This window comes from Bactrocera oleae, chromosome 2 (genome assembly GCF_042242935.1).
Source record: "Bactrocera oleae isolate idBacOlea1 chromosome 2, idBacOlea1, whole genome shotgun sequence".
NCBI classification, from domain to species: domain Eukaryota; kingdom Metazoa; phylum Arthropoda; class Insecta; order Diptera; family Tephritidae; genus Bactrocera; species Bactrocera oleae.
In genome coordinates this window covers 66408908-66433014 of record NC_091536.1, presented here as the reverse complement: position 1 = coordinate 66433014, position 24107 = coordinate 66408908, and the positions used below count along the sequence as shown (strand labels likewise).

The 24107-nt window shown below is 32.3% G+C and overlaps 1 protein-coding gene across 3 annotated transcripts in view; it reads right to left on the bottom strand.

Annotated features, from left to right (window-relative positions):
* The window catches only part of pnt (ETS transcription factor pointed), a 209215-nt gene that overhangs the window by 55611 nt on the left and 129497 nt on the right, over window positions 1-24107 (bottom strand). For 2 of the 3 annotated variants that reach the window (XM_070105523.1, XM_070105522.1), the window contains exons 4-6: window positions 19293-19409; window positions 17173-17376; window positions 13831-14082 (exon numbers count right to left, since the gene is read on the bottom strand). In XM_070105523.1, coding sequence (XP_069961624.1) covers window positions 13831-14082; window positions 17173-17376; window positions 19293-19409 — 573 coding nt within the window. Of the gene's footprint in view, window positions 1-13830; window positions 14083-17172; window positions 17377-19292; window positions 19410-20472; window positions 20966-24107 lie in introns of all 3 variants that reach the window. The other variant, XM_070105525.1, reaches the window with a different exon arrangement.

The window sequence follows — 24107 nt, the reverse complement described above, 5'->3', positions numbered from 1 at the left end:
ATGCCCCCAGTTGCAAGCCGCCTGCCGCAGCGATAGCGGACTCTGATATAAAAGTTAAAAGCAACACATATATATATGCATATACATATGTATATATGTATATATGCATATATATTTTCATACGCTAGCAGTTAATATGTAAATATCCACACCTACAACCAATATACAAACATATGTATGTATCTTGTGTATGCACATTTGGAAAAAATTTACGCCATAGAAAATCGTTACGGTCGAGTTCATTCGAAAACAAAGAACACTAAACACCGAAAGAACAACATTAATGATTTCGAAAATCACGTATGTACATATGTATGTATAGATATGTGTGTGTGTGTGCGTATACTTAATGAATTCAGAAAAAAATTGCTACTAAAGCTACAATTGCAGCAGCAACAACAAATGTATAGAACTCAAAGCAGCAAAAATACAAAAACACAATCAAAAATTTTAAAATTATAAAAAAGAAAATAAAAATTATACAAGCAACAACAACAACTATGCATAAAATTAACAACTTTAAAAGATCGTAACTAACTCGTACAAAACAATAGCATTTGCCGAGTGAAACTCAATGTACCTATCGTCGAACAATAAATATGTACTTGAACACGAGTAACGGCGAAGATTCTGTATATTTTATATATACCTACTAATATAATACTATATACTATATTGATATGAATTCATACATATATGAAGAAGATATAAAGAGTTATTGGAGAAATCATGTTAGTAACGAATCAGCTTCAAGGAATTTTTCGAAAATGTTCTTCGAAAATATGAAATCAATATTTTATTTCAGTATATAATATAAAATTAGAGCAAACTTGATAGATAGATCAAGATTCGTTGCTGTTTTTATCATTCTTGCATCTGCCCCGATAACAGCTTCATTTTATGTTATCTAGGCCAATCTACGGTATATTCAAGAAGTTATCTGTTATTAAGACAAAACTTAAATCGAAACCTAATCAAATATCAGCAAAAGCTTAAACAGCAAGCTTCGTATAAGGTTATGAGTAGAATAATAATTTACTCTTAAAAGGTTCCTGTAGTTCCCTAGTTTCAAAAGGTTCTTATGATGAATACTATTTGCGTTCACAATCGTGAAGTCTACCTTTTGACAACTATCAATACAAATAGAAAGTTCAATTAGTAAAAGATCATTCTGTGAGCTCGAAAAATTCTAAAAACGATCGTGAAAAATACAAATAAAAAGACATTGAGATTTTATATTTTTAGATTCAAGTTGAAATTTGAAGAAATACGACGTTGTCTTGTTGAGTAGACTTCGATAAAAATACTTCTGTGATTTCAATTTCTTCAGATAGACGGTTATTTTGATAGCTGTTGTTGAGTGGGTTAGGCGATTATCAATATAATGAGTTTAGGTATTGGATTGTCCATTAGACTTTGCTGAGCCATTTAGTAAATTATATTAATATATTCATAGACAATACCACAAAAAGTACTGATGAACAACATAAATTACTTCTATAGTAATTTCTAGAACTAAGTACTGTTATATTTCCTAACGGTTTCGTGAACTTATAAGCTGGTATGCTACTCTTTTTAGGAGAAACAAGGCAAGCAAATCTGATGAACATAATATATACTAAATACGTTTTCCATTACTCTCCGAAAACCATGGGAATGTTTAAGCACATCAAAATTGTTAATAATTTGAATATAATCACTTCTAATTACTTCATTACCATTAAATTGTAATCAAAAGAATTTATGTTTGTTTGTTTTTATGTATTTATGGAGTAAATAGCTGGACAATTATTAAACATATAGAAATTTTTACGTCTGAAAAACAATATAACCGTTTTAGGTTAGAATAGGTTAGATGAATTGGGTATATATATGTATATGGGAATGTTTATACTTGTACTAACAATCTCAAATTAATTCCTATTACATTTGTATTGATTAAAATAAATTTGTTCAAAAAGTAAAAAAAAAACATATATCTGAAAAAGTTGGTAAATAATCCTAAATCAAACTAAACTATTTTTATTAGTTCAACTATTTGAAAAAATTTAAAACCTATACAAACATAATGAAATAGACGAATTCACAGGTAACACTAAAAACTTGAAGAAACAAATTCGTAATTAATACCGATTCAACGCAAATAGCATAAAGCAGTCACCGAAAATTAATCTGAAAACCAAATTACAAAATCTGAAAAGCTCAACTTTATTTTATGTGTCTTACTTTTAAGATTTTTCCGCTTAAGCTATTTGTTTGTACGCATTTACTCTCATTTTAGCGTCAACCAAGCGCGAAAAGTCGAAAATGAATTTCATCATTTGCTTTGTTGACAGAGGAGGCGACTGCGCGGAAAAAGGGTTGCCAACAGTGGCGGCAGAGGCGGGGGCGGCTGCGCAGGTTATTAAGGCGAATGAGCGAGAAATTAAAAGCGACTTCACCTTAGTGAAGTGATGATAAAGTGGATGTACAGCGTAAAGCTGAGCTACACACAGACGTACCGAGTGACCCCTCCACGATACGAAAGGCTGACAAGCCTACAAATTAACATTGCATAGCTGCTGTGCAATTTAAATGTGTGTGTATGTATATATATATGTCTCTATGCGCACTAAGCACCTCATTTGAGACATTTAAATTGCATAATTTAAAGAACTATTTTTGAAGGTGACGCTTGGTGGGGGAGCGGGGATATACACTCGTAATGAAACAACTGAAATGCCAAGTGAAGACTGGGGAGTAGAGTGGGGAGCGAGACCAAAGGTGAGTGGTAAAAAATGTATACCGTTACAGCTCGTCGCATTTCGAGACGACGAGTCTTCGCAGAGAACATCAGACAGCTGACGTTGGTGGCAATTAATTTGTGGATTTGTGGATTCTACGTAAATTCTTTGAACCGATTTACGCCGTAGTCAAATGAACAATGGTAGTCATACAAGCAATAATAATGGAGGAATGAGCAAAACAAAAACGAAATCAAAACTGAAAAAAACACAAAAAATTCAAAAAAAAAAGTAAACAACAGTGGCAGCCAAAAGTTGAGTGCCAACAGCAGTTTACAGCTCAGCCAAGCGGGCAAAAGTGGCGTCAAAAATGAGCACAAAACCACCAAAATCCAAAAATAAAACCACAACACCAACTGCAAAATGCGTTAATACAGTCATTCGCTTTTAATGAAATGAATAGAATTATTCTTTGCTCATCTTTTTTTTTCCTACGCTGTCCGCTATGTTGCCTGGCGGTGTGGCTTATTTATTACAGTTGTCTGTTGCTGCTGACTACTCCACTGGCTACTTTTCGCTTTTTTAGCTGCCATGTACACCCTCTTATTATTGCTATTATAATTGCTGTTATTGCTGCTTTTGTACAATTATTGCGATTCATCACCTTTTTTGTGAGCGCATCGTCGGCAAGCAATAGCGCTCGTCAACCACCTCAACCTGCCCAGTCATCCAATCATTTGTGCTGCCACACTTGCGGGGGCGACGGCAGGCCAACTACGAACTGCAAACTGACAGCCAGCCAGGGTCTTCTGCTGATTTGGTTGAGAGCATAACTAGGCTAGTATATCTTAGATATTTGCACGCAAAAAATAAGATATTTGTAAAACAAATGACTCGCATTCACTCGTAAACGCCGATGGAACCTCAATGAAACGAAATATCATAAAAGCATACAAAAAGACGTAAATTAAAAAAAAGAAAACAAATATAAGAATTTTAGCAGACAACGACGTAACGTAAGTAACGCATGTGTTTTATTTCTCTGAAGTTGTATATATGTTTGCATATGTACTCCTCTGCATATATTAGTATAAGTATAGCGTACGTACATAGGTATATTGACTTATGTGGCGTGAAAAAGGGTCGCCAACGCTTGTAATTTTGCTGGTATTCATCATAATTACTTAACGGTTTTCACAATCCCGCAAAGATGGCAAGCTAATAGCCCCAATTTTTGACATACAAGTATTTACAAGTGTCATCAAAGAGTGCTTTATATATGTATGTATATATATTTTTGACTGAAAAGTGAGTAGTGCTCACCAAGAAACTACTCCTACTAGCTCCAATTTTTTTCCAAGGTGGTACATCTGTCGTGAGAACACATGCAAAGTTACAAGTCATTCTGTCAATTAATTCTTCGTTTACAAGCTGTTTGAAGTTAACGTGTCAAAGTATTTTTTTAATATGGAAATCGCGTAGTGATTAGCTAAAAAACAAAGGAAATTTATGAACAATTGTTAGAATTGTGTAAGAAGTCCTCACCGTTAAAACGCACCGTTGAATTTTGAACTGGTGAATTTAAACGTGGTCGTACTAGGCTACAGCAAGTTCATGATATTGTTAATAGAGAGCTTCCGGAAAGTCATTATAGGGATTGCATAAAATTATTGGAGGATCATTGGAATTTTCTACGAAAATATTATTTTTTCAATTCGAGCTTAGTAACTTTTCAACCAACCTGGATTCCATAAACTATTTGCCATATCTCAATAAAACTTGCTGAGAATATTGCAATTCAGAACGGTTTTACGATGTGAAAATGAAAAAAACCCCGTCCTAAGAAACCGATTTTATGCAGAATTACTTGAAAGACAATCAATCTTTTAGAATACCTCAGACATAAACCTAGGAGTGAGCTAATAATTAACTAGGTATAAATATGGTATGGTTAAAAAACGGAATTATGGGCGTGGCAGTATTATTATAGGCGAAATACATATACTAATGTACTACGATGTAAAGACATAGAACAATGTAAAAACTAAAAAAATCGGAACAAAACTACTTCAGATAGATCTGCCCTATGAATCTCACCAATTTTTTTAATTTTCAAAATTTTCAATTTTTTGAAAAAAAAAAAAATCTTATAAAACGTCGGTCCTTTAAGTTTCCCTTTGTTTTTGGAAATAGGAAAAAGTCACACGGATCCATATCTGGTGAATGTGGAGGCTGGGGGTATCTTTACAGTATTATTTTTGGCCAAGAATTCACGTACAAGCAACAGTGAGTGTGAGCTCACCTTAGCGGCTGCTACAGACAAAATAACAGTGAATAAAGCTGCACATTATTATTATTATTATCGTACTTTAGGGACATGTATGTATGTATACCAACATAATAAAAAAAATTGAGAAATGGATTCTCCAAACCCGCTAGATTTATAATTGGTTATCAACGCAATTACTTTTAAATATTATATTTTATATATAAAATATTATATATATAATGTATTAAATTTTAATTACAAAAACTAAATATTATAAGTATTTTTTTTAATTTACAAAATTTATTTTTTTGATTATTTATAAATTGCTTTTATTTCATTTTACTTATTAAATATTTTTTATTTACTTATTATCTTGAATTACATTTTTTTATTTAATATATTTTTTTTAATAATTTATTTATATTTATATATTTTTGTTAAGTTCGAACTAATATTGATTTTTTTAGATTTGGATTATTGAATTCCATTTTAATTAATTCGCATTTTTTTATATTTCATAACTATAAGTTTAGTGTAATTATTTAACATTATTGTAGTTTTTATTATTCTAATATTTTTATGATTATTTTGTACCTTAGACTATATTATTTTCAATGAAATATTTTAGCAATGTATAAATGTACATATAAAAATACATATATAAAATTTCCCTTAATGACTTCTATTTAATATCAAATTAATTGCAATTGACTGTGTAACTTAACCTATAAGTTCAGTGCCACCGTCGATCTTGTAAACAAATAACAGATATACTCACTAGTATATTTCAATGAAAAAGTGTGGGTGCAATGTCCTAAAATGCTTAATTAAAGTTATTATTATAAAATAAACTACATTCGTCTACTTTTTGTTGTATTTATTTGTGCCTCTTTGTGTGTGTTATGTATACTTTGAGTATTATTTCTACTTTTTAGTGTGCCACACATGTTTTTACACTTCTGCTTCTTTATTTTGTTGAACAGCAGCATTACGCGATTTTTTAGTGTTGTTTGTTCGTGTTGTTGTTTTGGTCAGTTTTCTGTACTTTTTGTGTGTAAAATGCATCATGCGTAAAATGTTTGTCCAAGCTTGACGTATTGTGGTGTGCCCATACCTAAAATACGAGTCTACAACAGTGTGTGTGAAATGTGTTCGTACATTGAGTTTTTCTGCGCGCAAATAATGAGAGTACAATGTACTCAATTCGCAGACAATAATCAAAATCGCGCGTTTTACCATATGATTACATATGTACATATACATTTACAAATATATGATATATTTTCATATACATGCATCTAAAACTTATATGTCTGTAGACACATTGGTATACTACTATCTGTATTTATATTTACAAGTATTTCGCCGCATGATTCAGTTCACTTAATTGACTTTGTGAGTGACACTTATGCTCCCCTCTCGGTCGGCTAATGAACCTCAGCAGCTGATTTCGGTCAAACAGGGTGATTATCAATGAAAACATATGAACTTGTAGCGCTCTAGTCTAGAATAAAGTTAGAAATTTAATTGTTTTCGTTTTTTTTTGTTTTGAAGAATAAAACTTTGCCTTCCCAATCTACAATTTCGAAAACTAAAATATTTTGTGAGTAAAAATTCAATTATTTTCACAATAGTCATACATATACATTAATAATCATCAAGCCGGTACAACGAGTCACAAAAATGTCATTCAGCCATGATTCAGACGAGAGTTTATTAGGGAGGAATGTGAGTCTTGATCGTCTACTCTCAATTACTTAATACTTATTTGCATTTTTATACCCACGGAATGTATTATTAAAGGTACTAAACTATTAGTCTTGTGATGAAATTGAATTTACCAGAATAATTTGCGCCTATTCTGGAATGATTATGCTGGTATGTATTTTTCATAACTCTTTATTCAATAATCTCTAATAACATTATAAATCATGAGGCTGAGCACATAGTGATACCAATGAAAACGAATGAAATCAAACATAACCGGAGAAAGCATATAAGTATGTAGTTCACTTATAAAGATCAAGCTCATACCTAAGCCTTTATAAGCTTTCCTAGCTGAACTTAGTACAGTATTCCACCAAAGGTAAGATGAAGTTAATTTTCAACCCAATACACAAGCTTACTCTAATAATATTTAATTTTGAACAGTCTTAGAAGATCGCTGCAGCAATATTTTCGTATTCGCTGAGCTTTCTACAGTACATGCAAGCATCACTGGGTATAAAAATTTAATTCTACCAGAGTTTAAGTTTTTAATATTTTTTTTTAGTATTACCGTGCCACAGTCAGACAGTTTACGGCTGGAAAAATTATGTCACATATGAATTACTTTGCTGCATTAGTATTAGTTAAGTGTAACTACAATAGATTGGTTTTGTAGGTGAGTCTATGTCTGCGTAGACGAGCAATTGTGAACTAAGATTCACTTTTGTTACAGTTTGTTGATTTTAAAAATGACAATGGCATTTTCTTTAAGGTCAAATTGTCTTTCGAGGCATTTGAGCGATTAAATTTTGCTGCATAATTGACATATGAAGTGAAAAAGTGAGGAAAATAATTTAATAACGATGTCGAAAAATAAAAAAATATGGTTTTCAATTCTACTTAATAAACGGTAATTTTTTTTTACATTACAAAGGTGTTTAGATAAATCAGCGACTCTTGGAATATCTGCTGTAACGACTCTCAATGCAACACTGCTTCTGTCGACACAAGTCGGTTAAAATACTACAAAAATTGAGTTCGTCCTGATTATTAAAATCTTTTAGAAATTCTATTGGAAAATAATGAATATTGAGGACTAGGAAAACATAAATCCGGAAGCATAATAATATGTGAAAACTGGATCATCAATTTCAAAGGCTTGTGAGTTTTTTTTTTTACTTCTTTCTGTTTTTAATTTTTTTGGATTCCGTTGTGCCTCCGTTATCGAAAAAGATTGTCACGCTGGAAGTTCTTTCTTAATTTACCAAAACTATTTTCAATGTTTCCTGAATGAAAATTCGCAAGTTGCTTAGGTGTCACAATGAGTATTTGAAGTAAAAACAAAATTCAGTGTATGCTGGACAGCTTCTAGCAGTGTTTCGTAACTGTGGTTTTAATAGCCACTCATCTGAATGATTAAGAGTTAGACTGTGTATTTTTACGATCTCCGACTTTGTTTTAAGAAACAGTTGAAATAACTTTGCGAACAGAAGGCAATAATGGCAATGGAAAGATTTGATTTGAGAGATCCCAAATAAATACGAGACAATTACTAGCTGGACTTCAGAAATAAGCGTTCCATAAAGAGAATGTGTTAAATTAAGAGACTAGGCTATTTGTTTTGTAACTATGGTTTTGTGATTCAAAGATTCAGGAACAGTAACTAAGTGCAACTATGTAGGTATGAGTGGTTCAAGTTGAGCTAAGATCACTCTTAAACCTCTAAGAAGAGAAAGAGCAGATAGAAGGCCTTCTCCTTATAGAGGTGTTACGAAGCTTTGCTGAACAACGGACTACCGAGTTCTTTGTTCACTGTGAACTTATACAATTTTCACTTTGACCAAAATCATTGCAAGATTTCTTTAAGTGCAATATTAACCTAAAACCGTACATTTAATTTTGTCTCCCCTTTCACACACACTTAAAGTTACAAAAATGCATAAAAAACCGAAGATATGTAAATATCGCTTAAAAGAAAGGGTGAGCGAACAAATGGGTTCCATGCATCGAACACCTGGGCTCAAAAGTGATTACAAAAAATACACATGCACATATTTACAAATAAAAATTGTAAATTAATTGATTTAAAAGCAAACTCGATTGCGGAGCGCACTTAAGAATAATCAAGAATTGCAATAAAAAAGAGTATAATTTCACACATTTGTATGTATGTATGTGTATAAGTCTATTTGAAAGTAGAAATCATTTAATAACAATAACAACCCTCCTTTAAAGTAATATAATTTATTTAATAAGCAGCAAATACTTTGGACAGGCTTGAACAAACTTCAATTCGATAGGTGCAACTTGTGTTGGAATCACACTGTAGGGAATTATGGTGTTTATTGGTTCAGTATGCTAATAATACGAGAGTATGCTAATTCTACAACGAGTCACTGCGAAAGCGAATAAAACAAGAATGGCTTAGAAATAAAAAATAACATTAAATTATGTAAATAATTTGAAGCAAAAAGTAAAATCACAGAAATAATAACGGAAAAAATGAAGACAATACAAGGTGAGGACCCCACATTGGTGCACAAGTTATCGAAGATATTTTTTTAACTGAGTTATTCTATTGTCAATGACGTGTTTCGAAGCACCGCTATCGTGTTTTTTTACCATTTCGACTAATTGACAGGGGCCTTTTTTTGAGCGATTGGCAAACTACGTGGGATCCAAAGTGAACAAAGTTTTCTTAAAATCAAATGTTCTTGCAATATTAAATGTGTGCTAGTCCCACTCTAGTCTATAGTTGCCTCAATCTCACGATAGGTCAAATGACGATCTCGCAATATCAGTTTATGGTCAAGATGAACATTCTAAATTACTGTAAACAACACAAGTAGCGCTTGTATGCCAAAACGTTCTGAGTATGTATAAAATCAAAAATGTCAAACTTTACGATAAAGTTGTGAGTTGCCAGATTGCAAAACTAGGGTTGCCAAATCCCGAAATATAAAAGGCAATCTACGTAGTTTGAAAAGTGTGTGTATAGTTATAATAAGTATATGGTATCATCTCCAATATTAGAAAGTGGTTCCTACAGCAAAACTATGAAGGGGTACCACTAATAAAAATATTTGAATATTGTTCTTAGGTAGGTTTGGGATGGTAGATGACCACGGTGGTTCAACTCAGGTTAAGTCGCAAAATTTTGCGGTGTCACAGATATAATATTTATTCTTCTAAAAACCAATTAGCTTATAAAATACTTAAACAAAAACTGACTACTCAAACATTTCCTAACACTTAGCTTAGCTGTTAACATATTCACATAAACTTTTAATTGTCTCTTTATATTGTCATAAGCATATATCTCGTTATTTTCATCTTTATCCCATTTTTCTCAAATATATTTTATCTATGCTAATTAATAATTTTATTTCTCAATTTGCTTATCAACAAACTTTTTTGATTGCTCCATTTTCTCACTGCGCTCATTTGCATGCGCATACAATAGGGTGAGCTAAAAATAAAGTAACAATATCGAGGTTTTTGGATAAAATTAACTTATACACAGTGAAAAAATAATACCTGCATGGCAGGATTTTAGCTTAATTTTAAATTGTGTCGCTGAGCGCTGACATTTTCTCTTATAAATAACGGGTTAAAAAATCTATTTTCGTTAAATTATAATTCAAGGACCTTTTAAAGCTTAAATTTCTAAAAAATTTAACTCTCGATTAAAAAAGTCGCATATTTAAAAAAAGTTGAAAAAATTAAAAAGTGAAAATTTTAAATATAACAACGTGTTTTTTATATGGGAAACCATGAATTTTTTTTTACCTTTTAAAATTTAATAATTTAAAAAATCCTGCTTTTCAGGAATATTTTTTTTCTATGTATATAGGTACATCTTAACCCATAAAATTGATAATAGTTTTGTTTTTGGCTCACCCTAATATGCATGTATGCATATATAATTACGTTGTTATTAACTTTCGGCTCATTTAAATTAATTTCATTACTATTTCCAGGCATTTCAGATCATTTGTATTAAAGTTTATTTATTTAGCCATTGTTTCACATCTTAAGCGGTCTGATGCACCGAAAGCGCATAAATTCAGCTAATTTATTATAATGTCAATGGCAATGACAGACGGTGGCAAGCAGAGGCGGACAGACAAGTGAGTGTGTTGCCTTGTGGTCAAGAAATTAATATTAAGTGAGCCACTGTGCCAGGCTGTCAACAGCAGACGCTGGCGGCGCAGCAGCAGCAGTAGTCAATGCACATGAGCACACAAACACATATATAAAGTAAATGAAGATACTGTTACTAAATAAAATGCAACCAAATATCTGCTTGCCGCTGTGCATTTCATTTGTTTATCTGCTGCTGTTGTGCGATATGCCACCATCGGTTCAATTAAGCCACCGTGAATATTAATAAATGCGATAAATAAATTTATTGCTTACACACTACATCATGTTAACACCACACGACAGTGCACGACAGACCCGAGTGAAAATTTCGAAAAGGAAATGCACAAACACACCAAAGCAATACGCACACCATATTTGAGGCAAGCAAGTTGCTGTTGTTGTTGTTGTAGTTGTCAATGTAACAAACCGAAAATTTGTGTATCATTAATATTGCCATTGGAGTTGGTCCAAATGATAGTAGTGTCGAACGCCAACGAAGCCAGCTACGAGCGTCAGCGCATCGCTACTGTCAAGGCTTTGACTTTCGGGGGCAGGGCAACTTTAATTCAATTTGTAGCGCGCTAAAGCGAAATTATTTTAAAATCTAAATATGTAAACATTAGCGTATCGCATGTATAGAAGTGGGAGGTGCTCTATTGATATGGCGCTAGAAAGAAAAAATGCCGAACGTGGGTTGTGCGCGCGCCGTTGGCGGTCGGCGGCTGGCGCCAAACGCATGCAACAAGTCTATGAGGGGGTCTTCCACAAATGCTAGCGTATTTTTTTCAATTAATACTTTTTTTTTATTTGGCTCAAATATCTGTCTAATTTGTATTTATTTCTTGGTATAATTTTTCGAAAATTAATTTCCGTTTCATTTTATTTCGAATTGTGCTCAGTTATGGTAAATAAATTAGTCGAACGGCAAATAAAATTAATAGTTTGTCCAAACAAAGTTGAAATTAGCAATTAGTAAACGATAGATGCACATAAACACTCACATGTACGTATGTATATATAGATGAGCGTTGTCATAAATTAAAATCAAATCAACGACCAAAACGAAATGAAGCATTCAAATCGAAAGTCAAAATAAACTCTTTTGGTAATTTTATGGTAGCGGTTCTGGTAAGATGTTCCTACTGCCACACATATATACATATGTATGTACATATATGTATATGAGTATATTAATATATAATTTATTTATTTTATATGCGCTTGTTTGTTAGTGTATTTGGCACACGCCGGATGCACACGCGAAATAAATTCGTTAATAAATGATATCGCGGAAGAGTTGGCACTAACACAACTACACGTACATTGATAGACAAATATAAATATATATATATATATATATAAATATATATTGTGCGCCAAAATGAACTTGATTTTGAACATTTTTGCTTATCAGCGTTACAAAATTTGGCAAAATGAAGATTACGAGTGAATTTTATCGAAAACAAATAAACTCAGCTAAATGGCTTAGGTGTGGACTCACTGCCAAATAGTTTTCTTTCGGCTTTTGCACAAAATTTTCCACTTAAAATATTAAAATTGCAACTAGTTAGTTTAATTCTGTTTAAAGAGAATCAGTTAACCCAATAAGGCATATTTATACCCTGAACAGGAAATATTAAGTTTGCCACAAGTATTTTGTTTGTAACACCTTGAAGGAAGCGTCGGAGACCCTATAAAATTTATATGGTATATATGGTATGGTACGTGACGAGCTGAGACGATTTAGCCATGTCCGTCTGTCTCTTTCTATACTTGCATGCAAACTAGTACCACAGTGTTTGAGATATCGTTTTGAAGTTTTTTACACGTATTTTTTATTCCAAGAAGCTGCTCATTTGTCGGAACCGCCGATGTCGGACCACACATAGCATATAGTTGCCAAACAAGCTAAACGGTCGGAATCTAGTGATTGTATGGATAAATTTTTCATTTTACGAGATGTCTTCACGAAATTCGGCATGGCTTATTGTGTAAGATCTAAAGTATATAGCTGTCATACAAACTGACCGATCAAAGTCAAGTTCTTATAAAGAATCATTTGTATTTGTGTAGGCTATTATGGCTTCGATTCAACCCAAGTTAACGTGTTTTCTTTGTTTTAATTGTTTTTTTTTGTCCCATATAATTGTTACTTTTAATTTAGCAAAACGCATAAAAAACGTTTTGTGTTAATGACTTAGAGTATTTAAACATTCAAAGGCTTAAGGGTTTATATCCACTTGTGAGTTTTAGATTTTTTTGTTTACATACATATTTCGAAGGTCCAGATATTTGACAATGTTCTCCAAAAATTTTAAGTTGATCCGGCAAATAGTTAAGGAGACATGAGCGTATTTGTTAAAATTCTTTAATTTAGTGTTAACGGTGTCCGAAATTTCATTTCTCTGTTTCCGAGTCCGCTAGCGCAATTTCTCCGAAACGGCTAGATCGATCGACTTGAAATTTTCAAACGACCTTACTAGACATATTTGTCAGATAATTATCGAAGGAAAACGATTTTTATAACTACTAAATTTTTTAAGTCACTCTGAATGTGCATTTTTTTAGCAACAAATGACTTTGTTGTTGTCAGTCAGCACTTTGTTAGGAGTTTAAAATAATTTTAAGCAAAAAAATCTTCCTCACCGGCAGACACCTTTTTTCGGAGCTCCTCCGGGAGATCACCTACGGGATCAAGGGAATCCACAAATATTCTAAAAGAATCGCCGATTATTAAAGTACAATAGTTAGTTCGGAAAACGTTATTTTTTCTTATTTATTTATTTATTTTGTTAAACAAAATGTATTTTCAAAAAAAAAAAAATTACTGACTTGCAAGTGGGTAACAGTGTCGTATCGCAGGAGAAAAAAGTCGCCGAACGTCGTGATTAACTGAACCCTATTTGGTACTTTATATATGCATTTTTTATAAATAAAAATTACAAAAACAATAATGAAAATTTAAATAAAAATTTCTCTACTCACCACTGTGATGCACCGAGGGTGAATGAAAGCTACTTTTCTCACTGGCCGGTGGTGTTGTATAATCGGATGTTAATCTGTGACTGTTGTTATTGTTGTTGTTATTGTTATTATTATTGCTGTTACTACCTAAATAATTGCCGACTTGATGATCAGAGCCACAATGCGACGCTGTTGTTGACGCCTCAAACGCGTTCTGTTGTTGTTGTTGCTGTTGCGCATTAACAACATCATCATTGCCGTATTTTTCACAATCTAAATTAAAAAAAAAATTATAAAAAATTCAAATAAAAATGTCATAATATAAAGAGAATCAATTTAAAACGGAAGGAAACTTAATATTAAGCTATGAGATCCCAACTGATAATTTTAAAATTAATAAAAAAAAAAATTGTTTACAAAAATTCTTGATAGTATACAAATATATTCATATCTATTTTTTTTTTTAATATTATTGGTCTTTTTCTGTATTAATTTCGGTTTAAATGGAGGAAATACTGACCCACTATCTTATCTAAGCTAATTAGTTGCCAAAAAAAAAACGCAAAAATTATTTGCTTATTTTATGACCAGACAACCAGGGTTTATCGGATTAGAGAAAAATCAAGGTACTAACACGTATGGGTGCAATAGTATTATTAGAAAAATTTTAAGCTAAAAGTTTTAGGAAGAGTACTAGAAAAGTTGTAAATCAAATATCTAAACTGGTTAATTTATCAATTTAAAATTGATTTCAATAATTTTAGACACATTGGAGCTACGGACACAAATTCAATGAATGAATGCGTAATTTTTCATAAACACCATTCAGTGATAAGCAAATTTTCGTATGATTACGAATTGTCTACTTCCTTTCAAACATTAACCTTATCAGCGCATCAAACCGCCCGCCGATAAGTTAAGCAACCAGCAGAGCATAGCGGCAACACCCAACCATACACATGCATAACATTGAAAATATGAGCAGTGGTGCCCAACAAAAGGCGAGCCACGCGTCCAAGTAGCACGGCTGCTTTTTGTCCACGCCTTCAGGCAAAGGAATCGGTAAGGTAGGGGTAGTAGAACGCAGATTCCATGGCACAAGCTAACTTAACCCGTTCACAATCGAATTTGCGTCAATAATACAAAGTGATGCCGCATGGAAGTGGAAACTCAATGAAAAATCAGCGGCCACTCAAAATAGAAAGGCTACGGCTGCCGCAGTGGTGCTCGCCAAAGCTGGTCCGGCTGCATTTTAGCCGTGTCCGCATACACCCGCCGACGGCTGGGCGGACACAGTCGGCCAACGAGGTGATTTTGTTACCTCGAAGACATCCGCTTTTAGAGCGATATTTTGCGATTGTGAGTATGTGTGTATGTTTAACATTTTTAGCGCAGTTTTCTTCTCATTCTCCCACAAATACTAATATTTTTTCACTTTTTACAGTTAGATGGTTGGAAAAATGAGTTAGGACAATTGAAGTGCTCAGAGAATATAGCAGGTAGTGCAGAGGTACTCATACAGACACATGTGTTCCCTGTAGGAATGCTGAGTGCTTAAAATAATTTAATATGTCTACGCTTATATCAAACTTTAAAGTTGTTAATTGATTATTCTTGAAAAATTATTATAAAAAGAGAGAAATTTATAATTTAAATTATAATTATATTAATTCCCAACAAAGAAATGCTTTAAGAGCAATATAAAATTTTTTTGGTTAATTAAGCCAAGTTAGTTAGTAAGTGCCTCATCGCAATTACGAGAAATTATTGGAAGGTGTTTTAGATAAATTATTTTTCCACTAGCTAAAGCTGTCTTCGCTTCGCCAAATCTTGGCTTGGAGAGTAGCGAATCGAACAAACAACTGGTATAAATCAAACTGAACGAATCGAGGACCTTTTATATGTTTATTTCTGCCAAAATTTGTATACTAAAAATATACTTTCCCTATCGAGATATATTTCGTTCAAAATTGTTATTTTTTTATTATAAGAAGCTTCGAGTTTCTTTAAAATTAATATTTGTCATATCATTTAAACCACATTAGACACAAAAACGCTGTTCATCAGTTATTTAAATTCAAAGTAGCCTCAGAGGTATTACTCCTTTAAATACATGGGAAAATAAAGCGACTTCACACGTTCATTAAACTGATATTTCTCGTTGGAATTTATTTCAAGATATTTGGAAATCGATTATAATGACTGTAGTCAAAATCCTGTGGGCATTTGGGCTGCAATCAGTATTTTTTAAAACGCTACCTCAACGAAGAGCCCAATACTTTTTAATTTCCTGATTTTTGATTTGTTTTTATAGATTCAAGTGACATTCTTCATAACGAAATGAGCTGAGAAATGAAAATTTGTCATCAAATATTGCCCTAGATTTCTTTTCAGGTATTTTTCAAAGCCTTGAGTCTTTATAGCAGTTCAGTTATCTAAGCGTTCATATACTTTCATGAATGTAAGCAGTAAATACCTAATTTATACCCGACTTCGGTTATTGTCAGTTTCACTTAATTCCTTAACTTGCATCGACAGTCATTTTTCCTACAGGGTTGCAATAGTAACAGCGTGTATATGAAAGTAATGTGTATATAGCCTTTTGTAAACATGTTGTGCAACAGGTTAGCTAGCAAACCAGCAGCTGCAAATTCTAACCCTTCCAACTAGCAATTCTTCTACTCACTCTTCCACCTATTTGCTGGCCTTTAGTTGTATTAACGGAAGTTTAAATTAAATTTTCCTTTACATTTCCTAGCGAAAAGTGTTTTTACAACTATATAGCTATATGATAACATATGTTGTTGTTGTAGTGCAAATTTAACTCGATTTATAATATATTATTATATGCAAGTGGAAAAATGGTTTATGTAAAATATGTCACTTACAACTAAAAGTGAATTGTTTACACGCGTCTACACATTTGCGACACAAATTCAATTTCTGTATTGATTATATTTTCAAAGCATGTCCTTGAACGGAGAGATCTTGAAGCGCACATGAAACACAAAAAAAAAAGAATCGAATTGAAATCTGGCTGGCGCCACCTGAGCATTAATATGCACCTTGCTGCGTCGTATAACAAGTTGTTCGAACATGACCAGAGCGACCTTCGTATGGGTAAGCATTCTTTTCACACTAATTTCTAGCGCACAATTACGCATGCGTGCGCGCAGACACAATAATGTGCATTTACACGATGAAATACTACTTTTTGATTTTCATTACATTCCATTTTTTATTTTTTCCATTTTTTAAATTCTTAAAATTATTTTTTTCATTTATGTTTTCATTCTTTGTTTAGATTATTTATTTTTTTATATCATTTATTATTTTTTTATATAATGTTATTATTTTACTCACCCTTCTGCAGTATATCTAAGTGTTCCCACAAAATATCGCCCGTAAATGGTGGCGTTATTGCTAGAAACTTATCTTTGCCTAATTCAATCATATCACGTCCTTTCATTTTAATAAAAGGCTCCAAATTCATTGAGACCAGTGAGAATTCTTTGCTTGCCCAGTTGAGCCAATAGATGACATGCTCCTCCTTCCATTCGCGGGGATCTGAAAAAGCGCCAACAAGAAAACAAAAACAGAAATTATTAAGGAAGAACAGGAAAAACGGAAATCAATTAATATTAATATGCATGTAATGATTACAACTCACTTCAAATACAATTTTTTTCTCATGCAATATGGCATTAAAATTGGTATGAAAAAACGTATTTATAAGAATAATAATAAATTTAAAACGCGTTTATTTGTATGCATTCGATACGCTCGTTGAACAGTGTTGACAATATAATTTTTATTTCACTTGTAATTTCCCTTAATTAACATTATTGAGGAAAGCAATCAAATGCGTGTAAATTTGTCGGGAATATGAACAAGTCACATACGCACACACTCCCATATATGTGCATACATACATACGAGTGCATGTTGTGATAATTTATTAATGTAATTATGTATGTATAACTGTTTTACATGCTAATACACGATAAATAATTGACATGGATTTCATGGATTTTTAAATATTGTGTGTGGGAGTGAATTCAAAAGTGAGAAAAAATTCATTTAGTGTGGAGTTTTAATGAATTTATGGCTTATTAAAAATTAAAAATTAAGGAAAGCGTGAGAATCCAACGGCAATTTGTTATTACAAATTAAATAGTTTACTATTTTGAACATTTTAAATTAATACAATATATGGGCTTTGAGGCGCCTTTGAGTGGCTGAAGAATTTTGATGAGAAGATTTTTTTTGTGTAAAAAATACTCAAAGAAATTTATTATTGCTCATTTAAGAGCATTTTCAATTACAAATACTTGTTTTTGAAAATTTTCTTAGCCGAAAATTGAACTCTAAACTGTAAACGGAATGACAGTAATGCACTTAAAATATTTAATTAAACGATTCTTAACAAATTTAGTTGCAGGATTGCAAATAATGCTTCAGACTAGAATTATTTTTAACTTTGCAATCCCGAAAAACTTGATCAAAAATAATTTTTGAATTTTTAATCCCAAACACCTGTTCGATTAGAAACTTTTATTAAAGAAAAAATTATAATAAATTTTTAATTTTTTTTCATGTTTGCTTATTTTAAATCCTATATTTTTGGTTATCTTTTCAATAGCAAAACTTTTTTTTAAATAAAATATCAACATAGTTTAACCTTTCTTATTTCTTATTTGTATTTAATTGCTTTTAATTATAGTGTTCCGGTTAGAAAAATGGAATTCTTTCCTTTTTTATCTATTCTTATTCTAGCTTTTATTTTTAAAAATATTTTTGTTTTATTTGTTACTCTAATTTTTAAATTAAAAAATATGTTTTAAATTCTTAATACAAGAAATTTATTTTAATTAATTAACATTCAAAAAAAAAGGAAAAAAATAATTTTGTGGATGATTTTAATTTTACAATAAATACTTATTACAATTTATAATAATATTATTGAAAAAGCCTAATTTCAAATTTCTAAAGCAAACATTTCGGAGAATTTACTTTTTTACTTAGAACTCAATCTCTCGAAAAAATTTACTTGGTCCAATACCCAGAATAGGGAGAGTCGATTTTACCGCATGGTGTTATTTATCAAAAATATGAAGCAAAACCATAACGTAAGTGCTAAGCAATATTTTAAGACATCAGATATGCAGACAATAGCCGATTTAGCTATTGGAAATGATTGAAGTTAGGGCCTTAACCACGCAAAATTGCCATAAATCTGTGTTATAGAAAAACTCATAGTCAATATAAACGCTATAACACAATATTGAAAGAGCAAAAAGCCCATATCAATAAACATTCATTTAAGTGAACTATAAAAATATTTAATTATTATTCAGTTATTGCTTTCTCTATCTCCGTCACTAAACTGACGTCACAAACAAAAACTCTCACAAAAAATTACACTCTGTATTAATTAACTTAACTTATAAAATATAATTTATTAAAAAACAAAAAATACTCACCTTTGGTTATATTACAGTTCTGCACCTCCTTCTCCCATGAAGCGAAAGAGGCCTTTAACACTTCGGCTACCTTTCGATTGGTGCCGGGTGTGAGTGGTGGAATTTGTGATGGCACATCTGAAATGAGTTAAATAAAACAAATTATAAATAAAATTTCAAGTGATTTAAATAGTGAACTAAAAGCAAAAATTTATTTTTTATCTAGATAGGTTCAAAGGTTTACATAATCACCACATAAATACCAAAAATACATATTTTTCAGTGTTGATATTTAAAAGTTATGTTTGTAAAGAAATTATATAGGACATCTTTTAAAAATTCAGCACGCTGTTTCTTACATTTTTGTATAGAGTTAAATTATATAATAATTCAATTGAATAACGAAAACAAACCCAAATTTTTCATAAATAAAAAATGTTCATAAAATTAAACATTTTTCTGTAATCGATATCATACTACTTTAGCATATAGCTGCCATACAAAAGAGCGATCAAAATCAAGTCCTTGTATTGAAATTTTTTTAATTGACAAGATAAATTCACGAAATCTGACAGGGATTATTACCCAACCGTACAATCTCCGAACAAATTGTTCAGATCGGAGCTTTTAGTGGAAAAGTCTTCGTGTTCTAATGTTCCAACAAATAAGCAGCTTCTCAAAAACTTAGGGACTAGTTCGCATATATACAGACGGACAGATCGATGGACAGACGAACATACCCAAATCGACTTAGCTTTTCACGCTGATCATTTATATACACCTTTTATAGGGTGTATCCTTTTGAGTGCTACAAATATCGCGGCACTCTGTACAGGGTATAATATGGTTAATTCTGTTACAAGCGTCATCAAAGCAACTTTGTAGCTTGTACCGTAATTCGACACGTAATATCTCACATAAAATCTTACAAGAAAAACGCTGAAATGCTCCAAATGTGAAACAAAAACGCTTTAAACAATTACACTAATCACCCGTGTGGCGTATTAATTGTTAATTTAAAAGTGTTTATTGAAATAATTAGTGCGTTGCAACTATTTATTTATTTAGTGCAAAAAAAAACTAGAATGCCACTTACAAATGGCTAATCGTCCTAATTGCCGCTAATTAGATCAATAAACTTCATATACTTAGCCATTAAAGGCATACGCATTACACCGTTATTTATGGTTATTAAATTCACCTTTTAACTTCGCACCAATGGTGTGCAATTGTTGTAATTTATGCGCGCGCAAATGGAATTTACTTGAGTATCCACCGGTGTAATTGTTGTTGAGCAACAATTGATGATGATTATAGCCAGCACGTAGCGGCGCACGCAAACGCCGATCCGCCAAATCGATCCACTCATTTGTCATACTAGTATTGCGAGTGAATTCCAAAAAAACTATTATACAAAACTATTAACTGTATATTTTACGATAAATCCATAAGAGTTTATTAACTTAACACCTTCAAGTGCGTGTGAATTTTTACTATTATTATTTTTTATTTTTATTGTTTTTGTGGCAAAATATTATTGTTATCACTTTATCGCTATGTCTTTGTTTTTATTTACAATTGTTTCCATATATAGTATACATGTAAGTGTGTCTGTATTTTTGAGTTTAGCTGAACTGTTTCGGTGATAACATCGCTCCGCTTTTCACTTAAATCACCAGTTAATGATGGCAACGCTAAAAATATAAACGGTGATTTACACACATTTTTTGTTAACGAAGTGCCGTTATACGTCATATGCTTTAATCGCGTCGACGGCATTTTATCAGCATACGTTTCAATTAGCGATCGGTGCCCCCCACAAAGTCATCAGCAGCTGTACAAATATTATTAATTACAAAACTTAGATACTACAGCAGTGTGAGCAAACATTGGCAGGCAGGCCAGCAGTCAGCTGATGAGGCGATGCCAAAAGTCAAATGATTTGTCTGTGAGAATTCAATAAGGCGCATTAGAGTTGAAAAGGCGGGCGTGTAGCAATCAAAGTGTTGTGGTGGGGGGTGGCAATAAATTTCTTTGTAAGCGATGCAATTAAATTTCTTACAACAACAAGTAGAATGACTTTCATGCAGCACCGACAAAAACTAGAAAACAACAGTCGTATTACAATTGTAACAATATTTGCCGTTTAAAATCAAATCAACAATTTTGACCTGCAAAGTCAATGAATGTCATGACCCTTTCAACGCCACTCAACGCAAACGAAGCTTTATGACGCTGGGTGCAGACATAATACATATTACACACAAATACACATACACAGGCAACACAGCAATAAGTCAACAAGCATAATTGTGGGCGCTATCGCTGAGCTATTTCAATTGTCGGCTTTCTTTTCTATTCGATTTTGCCTTGCTTTGATACGCTCACTTGCTTTCTCATCTTACAGCACAAAGTGGCGGTGTGTGTACAAAGAAAAAAAGTTTTGTTTACCCGCCAAGCCATTTTAATCTCGTCGAGATGCGCGTGCACGCATTACTAATCGGTGGGTTGGTGGAAATTTACACTTACAAAATGATAAGTTGACCAGCGTGAAAGGGTGGGTTAGTTGAGTTGCGGTTAAATGTAGTTGCTTGGGATCGAATGCACTTAGGTAGGGCGAAGGGTTAAGCACTAAAGAATTTAGAAAATTTCGCTTGTATTCTTCGGAATTGCAGAAATCAACTCTGGCGACCTGATTATATGAAAACTTAGATGCCAATGGGGTTAAGTCAATGTAGAACTCTTAAAAAGGCATAGTTTGGACCAGAACAATGAAGTATTGTAATTCGGAGGAATGCTGCCGTGTTCGGCTCTGTTTCGGTAACATAGATCCGATTGTCCTGGGAACGGTTGGCAATTTACTCTAGGATTAAGGTGAGAGGAATTTTATTTGAGCCAACGAGCCAAACATTTTGATACAAAATAGCGGCTAATAAAAAAAAGATCTTTTGAAAACTCTATGGTTAGCCCTAGAAGCGTCAGCCTTCGACAGAATTCCATCATACTTTGAAAGGATTTGTAATATATCAACATGCTCTCATTTATTTAAGAAGCTTCTTTAAAAAATATTAATTCAACAGTGCCATCCTTAACAAGCTTACGAGCACTACATTGTTTCCAAGTATCACTTCAGTATGCCGCTACTTAACTGCTATTTCAATTACTGTTGAACTTGTTTCGAGTCTTAGCAAAGATTCTTACCATAAAACATAATTCATAATTTTGTCACTTTTCACTGAGTTAGTTTTGTCTATATATTTAAAAAAAAAGATTCTAAATATCGTTTTCACCATTTGGAATTCCCCCTTTCCTTAATTTTCTTGAATAATAATAACTACCCGTATATATAATATAATGATTGGTTCTGACTGTTTATTGTAAAGAACAAAAGGTGTTATTAATACTTGCAAATAAGAAAAATTGTGTGGCACTATCTAAAAGTGGAAAAGGTCAGTGAGCTCGGCAGGCTCAAAATAGTGTTAATGTGTTTTTAATGTCAATGGAAGCAAATTATGTCTGAGAGAAATAAAAATAATTAAGTAAAAAAAATTAATATCAAATTTCTACAGTTAAAAGTATATAGAAATGGTACAGATAGTTTAGATTCACAAATTTTATGAGGAGTTGAAAAGAGAACTATACCCAATAATTGGTAATAAACTAGAAGGCTAAGTCTCTAGTACTATCATATCTTATTTGTCCTTAAAATAAAATCGAAGAGGTTGAAACCTATTTTTATGAGCAAATTAGCAACACTGTGTGTTAGTATATTTTCCACACTAACAAACATTCTATCATATGCAAACCTGATAGTACGAGAAGATATCTTAATCGAGACGTAGTGTTCTATTGCCAAGGTATAACTTAAACCCCTATCTTAGATAATCCAATATCAACGAAGCTTTTGAATAGAAAAAAATGTAAAATATGACTCATTATTGGGTTACAGAATCAATAGTATTGAAAATAATTGTTCCGCAAGTAAATTTTGAGAACCCCAGAATATTTGATTAAATACGAGTTCACCAGATGTAAAAGCGGCTTTCCTAAAAATGATTTGTGAGAAGTTATCTGCCTAACTATAATATTGATGACCGGGACATGATCCTACCTACATGTTTCACCTCCTTCTCTTAAAATTTTGTCGATTTGGATAAAATAATGAAATCGTCAATCGACGGAAAATCTTAGTTTCCAGTATATTGTTAAGAAATACCCTTACACTCATCCTCTTATGCTTGAAGCAACAATGTATTCGTAGTAGTAAAGTATATCTCTCTTTCTCTTAAAACCGCTCTCCCATGTATGTATGTGTAGTAGACTCACAACCCTGCTTAGTAACAAAACAACAGATTGCCATACAAAATAAACGTGATATCCTACAACAAGTGTACGTGAATTGCTGAAATAACTACGCACAAGCTACTTGACGCAGATGGACCTCCATGGTTACCAACAATAAAACGCAGCGCATTTTATTTCCAGCTAGTCAACCGCAAATGGGAATATTTCAACGATCATCTGCAGTTAAAATAACCCGATAGCTACCTACGTCTGCCTACAATGCTGAATAAAAATAACATACAACAACAATACCTACATATGTATGGAAGTTTCTAAAGTTTTAACGGAAAGTCTAAAAATCCGCGCTGATAAGAAATATTTGTGGTTTTAGCGCGTTATTCATTTAATTTCCTTACTTAAATTCTGCGAAGCTTTTGAAAATATTAATATATTTTATTATTACTTTGACATCGAGAATTTGTAGTAGCATATACTGAGAATATACTGGGAACCAATGGAACAGTTGAGTTTTTCAGATCCTCTATAAGTTTC